The sequence below is a fragment of the Rhinichthys klamathensis genome, unplaced genomic scaffold (genome assembly GCF_029890125.1).
Source record: "Rhinichthys klamathensis goyatoka isolate OS25496 unplaced genomic scaffold, OSU_Roscu_1.1 h1tg000515l_1, whole genome shotgun sequence".
In the NCBI taxonomy this organism is placed as follows: domain Eukaryota; kingdom Metazoa; phylum Chordata; class Actinopteri; order Cypriniformes; family Leuciscidae; genus Rhinichthys; species Rhinichthys klamathensis.
In genome coordinates, this window is record NW_026606995.1 from 146,826 (window position 1) to 155,000 (window position 8,175).

Below are 8,175 nucleotides of genomic sequence, written 5' to 3' on the forward strand. Positions count from 1 at the left end.
TGCACACGCTGGCAGCTTCTCTGTCGGCCTGCATTTATCAGTGTCTCTGCGACGGACACAGTTACAGGTGTGTGTTTCTGCCCTACTTCTGCCTTTTCTACACTGATTTGATTCCATGTTACAGAATGTTTCTCTTTCTTTTTGCTCGTCTCGTAATCGTTCAGTCTCATAGCGAGCGAATAACGCCTGAATGTGACGGTCATGTGACGTGCGCCCGACATGTGACATTTGCAGAGGAAGCAGATTCTGGTCACATGAACGTGGCCTTTGTGTGTGTCCGTTTGCACATTTATACTCCGTCACCGCAGATTAAATCTGTGTTTATCAGCGCGGATTAAAGGCGTAGTCGGGCTTCTGTCTTCAGTTACTCATTGATTATAGCACTTAAAGTCAGATTTTCATGATATGTCCCCTTTAAGAAAATGTGTAAAAAGCAATAGCAATCAAATCAGGCCAGTTTGTTTTCACACAACAAATTGCGATTTGTACTTAAATCCACATGAATCGAAGCCCGGCCTGTGGCTTGGAGGCTTAGTTTGGAAAACCCCTTTCACACAGAACCGGACTCTGATGTCAAGCGGTCTCAGGTCTCCACTCTCAGTGTTTGATGGAGTCTCATCTCTCACCTTCATTGGGCTGCTCCAGCAGAGTGTCCAGTGCCCTGCTGTAGTCGTCTAATACCCAGAATGCCATGCTGCGCAAGAACGGGTCCTGGTGCGGCGCCATCTGGTGGTCATAACCCAACACGTGCCTCTGCAGGATTCGTTTGTAGGTGCAGGACATCTCGAACTCAGACTCGTACAGTCGACAGATGACCAGAGCCAGCTGAAGGTCCTGCATCTTCTCTATACAAACCTGATCATGTGTGGAGAACCAACAGATCTCATGAGAACGTCACAGTATCACCATCATGAAAATACGCAGTTTACACTTTCCTTTCACAAATGTTATTTTTGGGCACAATCATCTTGTCTGAGCATGTTTTCAATAGAGTAATATGCAATGATGGTAAAAACGAAGTGATATTTTGAAATATTAAACTAAAACCGCCAGTAGGTGGCAGTAAGTCACAGTCTTCTTAATGAGCGAGTCATTCATTTATTCAGTAAAGCAACTAGCTGTATTTATGAACGAGTCATTGAATGATTGACTCACGATTCGTTCAAAGCTGCAGAATTGTTCACGAAACACGATGTGTGCTGTAGTTCTGTGTGTAGCTCAGAATACTGACAGTACTGTGTTTAAAACGCACGTTTGTTTGTTGACCTGTTGTATAATAATCAATGTCACGGTTGCCATCGTGTGGATATTTGGGAACAATTGCACGTTATCAACATTAAATACAAGAACTCGGACACAAGGTATGTTTTTGTTTGAAAGAAAGTCTGAGTCTTAAATCTCTCACTCTGTCTGTGTTTGTTCTTCATGCGAGTACGTACTGAATCCCCATTTTAGGTGCGTTGTCGAGAACGACCGTAATGTAGCACAGCAATACTCCGCCCTCAATCTGTCATATACACACTGAGTGTGTGGATGCAGTCAGTTTTCACTGCAAAAGATGAGGTAGTTTGATTGGAAAGATTTGCAAACCTCAACAGCATCTTTCAGGGATCCAGCCAGCAGAAAGAAAGCGGCAGAATGCTGGAAGCGCTGTTTTCCGAGCAGAGAGAAAGCGTTCTTCAGAGCCGCTTTCCTCCAGCGATCTTCACTGAAGTTATTGCTGAAGAACGTGGTCATCTTTGAGTTCTGGTGAGACCTACACACACAGAAGCTCTCGGTGAACTGAAGCCTTGCTGACGGGGGAATGACACTTCAACATGTGTGTGAGTGAGTTACCTGTACAGTCCCCAAACCACAGCTTTCTTCTTCATGGCCAGATAAAACAAGGCTGCGTCTAACGGGTCGTTGTTTCTCTGAAAAGCAGCTTTTGCTACCTGGTAGAGAGAGAAGATCACGCATTATTAACATGTTTGGGTTTCAGAAGCACAAGTAAAGCTGTGAAAGTATGATCAGCATTCAAACAAACACCCGAGATGCTCACCCCCTTTTCTGATTTGTCTAACGTTTTCAAATGACATTGACGTCTTGCATGACAAAAGTCCAGTAAATAGTGGCTTAAGACGTGCATCTGATGCCCACGCACACAGAACAACAACTAAATAAGCAGATTGGCGATCTGTGTAGGAGAGGTAATGAATTTAGGGATATTAGATGCTTGAGTTTAGGTCATGCTATCCCAGTTATTAGCTAAAATGTTTGAGAAAATGACCCCAAGTTTGCCATCAGGAATTTTCCAACCTTCAATAACTCTTTACACTGTAGTCCAAGTATCTAAACATTCTTAAATCAAGATGCATTTACTAGATGAGTAAAAAATTCTCGGTTTCTGATTTAAACAAAAATCTAAATTAAGTGACTTTTTGCTTAAAATAAGCTAAATGATCTGCCAATGGCAAGACAAATAATATTGTTTTCCATTTTTTTCTTACCCCATTGGCAGAGTTACCCCATATGGTTCACTGCAAAAACGGCTTTTCTTTACTCAGCATGTTTGTCTTGTTTCCAGTCCAAAAATCAAAACATTCTTAAATCAAGAAGCATTTACTGGAGAAAATAAATAATCACACAGACAGAATGCATGCATCTCTAACACATTAAAACAGAATGCAAACATGAACGTTTTTTTTACTCAAGTTTCCCACATGTACTAATTCTGGCAAATTTTACTCATTACTTAATATGCATAGAAAACGGAATCAGTTTCAACAGACCTTCTCAATGCATCTGCGAAGTTTATTGGTGCTGCGCAGCCACCAGCCCACGCCCATGGCCCGCAGCTCCGGCCAGGTGGGGTCTGCTTTCTGCAGCGCCGGGAGCATGTTGAGCAGCTCCTCCTCAGCCTCGGAGTGGAACGCCCAGGCGTAGTGGCAGGTGGACAGTCCTGCAGACCAGCAGCAGTTATGGAGTTACTGAGGCCTCTCACACCACACAACATATCACAGCTGTGGAAGACCAACTGAGATTTGCATTTAAATTCATGCATTTAGCAGAGGCTTTTATCTAAAGATTTTTACCTTGTGCATTCAAGGTATACATTTGATCAGTTCATGCAGCCCATGGCAATCAAACCCCTGAGCTTGGTGTTGCAGCATACACACTCCCCCGCTATACTCCCCGACATACTCGCCCCGACACACTCGCCCCGCTATACTCCCCGACACACTCGGCCGATAGGGCTGTCGCTTTTGTGAAAATATCCTGTTTGATTTTTGAGACATAAGTGTTCATTGAATTGATTGTAAAATCGATTTTCCATGTCTAAAGACGTTTCCCTTTTCAACACCAAATACAGGCAAATCCACGGACACCTAACAGGCGTTAGGACGAACCTAAAGATGGCGCTTGAGACGCACAAGTCAGCAATATTTCTGATGATTTATTGCCGTGAAGTTTCAGCACAATGACAAACAGGAGCGCAACATTCATGGATTGAAATTAACACCCTCCGACCCGCCAGATGCGGGTAAAAATTAACTTTAGCGGGAAACGCTGTCAAATCACGAGCCAATTTGGCGTTTCTATGTTTATTCACTTTGCTGGGGAAGTTCGTGTAAGCCAAATCTGTGCGGATTTAGAGCAAATACGCAACTCATACGCAATACGAGTCCTCATGATATATTAAATACAGCGTATTGCGCAGAATCTCAACACACACACACACGTCACTACGCAACAAATAACGGCGCGCTTGTTCACTTGCATTGAAGTAATAGCCAATATTGAAAAGCATTTGGTGAACAGAAAAGACATTGTTATTTTCCAGCATCCGACATGTTCTGTGTGCTGTATTGATCTGTCCAACTAAAACAACTAAAACACATTTTTGGTAAGAAAAAAAAAAAAAAGACATTAAAATCGATTCCCTATTTTCATTTTCGAAACTTGTGTTGGTTGGTCCGATCGATTGTGCAATCGATTTTCGAACGTAAAGTGACAGCCCTACCCCGACATACTCCGGGACAGCGATGCAGAACCACCACCTAAACCCCTGTTAGCATACCTTGGCAGGAAAGCTGAGCTCGATGAGCCGGGGGCAGAGACGTCAGGAGGAAGGTGTGCAGGCGAACGGCCAGCAGGAACTTCAGTCCGCATTCATCCAGTGTCTCTCCACCTGAAAAATTACATCAGATTTATCACATCTATACAAATGAACAACTGCAATCATCCATAAAAGATCATGACCTTTGCCTTTTCCTTGACTCTCTCCAATGTCGGTGCTGGTGGAGGCGATGGTGTCTGCCAAGGCCATCAGAGACATCTGCTCCATCCGGGTCAGGCCCGGCAGACTGGAGTGAAGCAGGTGTCCGGACAGCACCTGTGCGTGCTCGGAGCCGAAAAACGTGGGGCTGTACTTCGACAGATCAATGACTTTAGCGCTAGCATCTTCCTCGTCTGCATCAAATGGGTCCATGTCATCCGCACTGACGCCGGGGCTCGAGAAGAGCTCATCGTAAGCGACACTCTGGCTGGATGTACTGGCGCCGTGAGCGCTCACACTGTCCGTTCTTTCTTTGGCACTGGGGGCCGTTTCGTCATCGGCGGCTAACAGCGCATACAGCGGCAGCGGCGGGATAGAGTCGATCTCGGTGTAGTCCGAGCTCTCGCCCTTGCTGAACATCTTTGGGTCTCTGGTGGTGCTTCCGCTGGCGCTAATCGTGAGCGAGCGCAGACGGCGCTCCTGGCTGACAGTGGTGTCCTTCAGGGACACGATCTCTCCGGCGATGCACTTTACAAGATGGGAAAGGATGGCTTTGGCCCGCCGCATCTTTCCCAGGTCCATGAGCTCCAACAGCTGCACCGGATGATACTGGGGCAGGGTGGGGAAAAGGTGGTGCGCCGCCTCGAACAGCCCAGAGTCCTCCATCTCAGCTGGCAGGTCGTACACGGTTCTCTTTCCACTGAGCTTCTGTGCCAAACTAGTCATGGACCTGGTGAGAGCCTTTTTAGAAGGATTCGGGCTGAGTCCCTCCTGTTTCAGAGACGTCACGCTGCCGGTACCGACGCTGCTCTCTCCGGTGGTGAGCGCCGGCTGCCATTGGGAATAGACGTGCATCTCACAGTCCATCCCGACTACTAAGATCCCATCTCGCACCCAAGACAGCGAGACAGGAATGGGTAGCGAACCCTCAACGGACGACACTAGATCCACCACTCTGAGCAGAACCAGGCGGGAGCAGTGGTGCTCCCTGCTGCTGTCGGACAGGCCCAGATCTGGAGGTTTTCCCGAAAGCAACCCGTACATGTAAAGTTTGGATCCCAGAGCAACGGTTAATATATGAGAACCGTCTTCTCTGGAAACCCAGTCTAAGTGGACCTGCCTCTTCCCACCGACAACTAAGCAATCATTATTTAACAAGCCATCCCTCAGGACCATCAGGCTTTTATCGCAGTCATTACTACTCGGGCTGTACGAGCCGCTGACCTTCAGGATCTGTTCCAGCATCCACTGGGAGCCGCCGGTGGAGTCGCACTGGAATATGCTCACGTTCATGAGTGGCTCGGCAGAGCCGGATCCGTTGTTCTGGTGCGCTACGGCGACTCTGCTGGTGTGGCAGCAACTGAGACCCATTATCTGACCGCTCACGCTCAGAGCGCTAGTGCTAGCCACGCCGTCCTCCACTAACAAAGGCCACTCCTCCCAGATGTACGCCGGTTCTCCAGAGCTATCGGGGTCAGAGACAGCGCTGCACCTCCAGAACCGGACCGATCCGTCAGAGCACGACGTGGCCAGCAGATACGGAGCCCGTCCAGCCGGCTGCAGAGACGAAGAGCTCAAATGTCCTGCAAGGCAAATGTTTTTCAGATAATCTGTCAGAAATTAAACACAGAAGCTGTGTTGACTGTTTGTCTTTGTTCTGAAAACTTATACAAAAAGAACGTAAAAAAAAATATACACACAGAACACATTCGGGCTGCCCTCGACTAAAGATGACTTAAAGTCGTACATTTAAGCCGATTAATCGCGTGTTTATATTAATAAGCCATAAATTAGGGCTGCACAACGATCACACACTCCAGGAACTCCCTCTGAGCGTCACACTCTGTGTCTGAGTAAACAGAAGACTGAAACGCTCTGATTAAACATGAGTAATAAACACACGACTGCCGTATTCTGTGTGAGAAGCGCATCATCTCACAGGAGGACGAGCTCAACTGTCCTGATGAAGTGAGTAAAAGGACAAATGCATAAACGCATAAAAATCAGGGCTGTCAAATGATTAATCGTGATTAATCACATCCAAAATAAAAGTTTTTTTTACATAATATATGTGGGTGCACTGTGTATAATTATTTTGTATATATATATTAATACACACACATGCATGTATATTTAAGAAAAAAATATTATTTATATATAAAATATTTATATTTATATATAATATAAATTATATATAAATCTATATACAGTATATACATGGAAATATTTCTTAAATATATACAAGCATGAGTGTGTATTTATATATATAAAATAATTATACACAGTGCACCCACATATATTATGTAAAAAAAACTTTTATTTTGGATGTGATTAATCACGATTAATCATTTGACAGCCCTAATAAAAATGTATGTTTTATTTAACATATAGTTATTGGAGGTTTGCATAGTATTCTGATTCTGCATTTCACAGATTTTATTCATTTTGAGGAATATTGAATCTTTTATTGAATTTTGTGCAAGTGAGAAGAGTGCACGCTCACATTTAGTCTAGAACTGCAATAACCATCATGTTCACACACACACACACACACACACACACACACACACACACACACACACACACACACACACACACACACACACACACACACAACGCCTCTGCACTTCCATTTGTTTCAACATGGGGACAGGAGAGCTGTCAGTCATTAAATGGGAAAACAAAGTAACTTGTGTTGCTTATTTTAAAAAGTACCACCCTACACGGATCACACACACACACACACACACAGGTGTACTGTGGCTTGACCTGCAGCAGGAGTCGCTCGCATGACCTCCACACCCGGGGGCACGCCCAGCTCCTGGCTGAACACCTTCCTGCGGGTCAGCGCGAGGCGGCAGGCGCTCTGGAGGTTGGACGTGCCGAGTCTCGCTCTCTGGACATGCGGTGAGCCGGCCGTCTCAAAGTTAAACTGGGAGCAGTCTGTGGGTGATGGAGACACACTCTCGCTCTCTGCAGGAGTTTGAGTTTGCTCTGAAAGAACGGAAACAAATCTGTTTAATCGACAGAAAGAGTCAAATATAATGATTGTGAGCATAACCTTTACAGCTGACATCATGTTAAACTAGTGATCATGCTGTTATATCGGCTTTATTTCATCAAACACGTCCAGTCAGCTTCATTTATACAGCGCTTTAACAATATAGAGTTTCACAGCAGCTTTACAGTGATAACAGGAGATTACAGTAACAGAGATTGTTTTACAGCAGATCTAGAATAAAGTTATTGTCCAGATAAAGTTAGTTTTAATTGATTCACTTCCGTTGTAAAGATCATTAGTTATTAACTTAATTTAACTGAAGACAGAAACTGTTAATGTGTTCTGGCCGTTCATTCACACACATCAGTGTTTGAGCTCGAGAACACACACTTTGAAACAGGATCCAAGGTGCAAGTTTTGAAAAATGTAGAAAAGCGTGATCATCTCTGTGTAAACTTCAGAACCGTGACTCTGTGAAACGCTGACGGCACACACACGCGCATCACGAGTTTACTCTATAGGTGTGTGTGTAGCTACTGAGAATGACTTGACTATTGAGAATCACGATCACTAGGAAGCATGTCACGTTATATACTAAACCCTTTTCTTAATAAAATCCATTACAAACCCATAATGACGGGAACGGCGTCTAACTGAAGATGCCACATGTGCAGGAGTGATCTGGCGTTCTCCGACATCTCCACCACAACCAGGAAGAAGCGAGCGGAGAACAGCGTCCGGCTGGGAACTGAGACAAACACAAGCGGTTACCACACACACCCAACACCGTTTATACACACACACACACACACACTTACCCTTCAGAGACACGGGCTGCGTTTACACACACACACACACACTCTCTCTTCAGAGACACGGGCTGCGTTTACACACACACACACACACACACACACAC

General features: G+C 45.1%; 1 protein-coding gene across 6 annotated transcripts in view; it reads right to left on the bottom strand.

Annotated features, from left to right (window-relative positions):
* dmxl1 (Dmx-like 1) overlaps window positions 1–8,175 on the bottom strand; it is an 86,944-nt gene that overhangs the window by 36,581 nt on the left and 42,188 nt on the right. For 4 of the 6 annotated variants that reach the window (XM_056238288.1, XM_056238289.1, XM_056238291.1 and 1 more), the window contains exons 17-24: window positions 7,888–8,007; window positions 7,028–7,252; window positions 4,243–5,841; window positions 4,061–4,171; window positions 2,772–2,941; window positions 1,837–1,934; window positions 1,591–1,756; window positions 627–855 (exon numbers count right to left, since the gene is read on the bottom strand). In XM_056238288.1, the coding sequence (XP_056094263.1) occupies window positions 627–855; window positions 1,591–1,756; window positions 1,837–1,934; window positions 2,772–2,941; window positions 4,061–4,171; window positions 4,243–5,841; window positions 7,028–7,252; window positions 7,888–8,007 (2,718 nt within the window). The remainder of the gene's footprint in view (window positions 1–626; window positions 856–1,590; window positions 1,757–1,836; window positions 1,935–2,771; window positions 2,942–4,060; window positions 4,172–4,242; window positions 5,842–7,027; window positions 7,253–7,887; window positions 8,008–8,175) is intronic. The other 2 variants (XM_056238292.1, XM_056238290.1) reach the window with 1 other exon arrangement.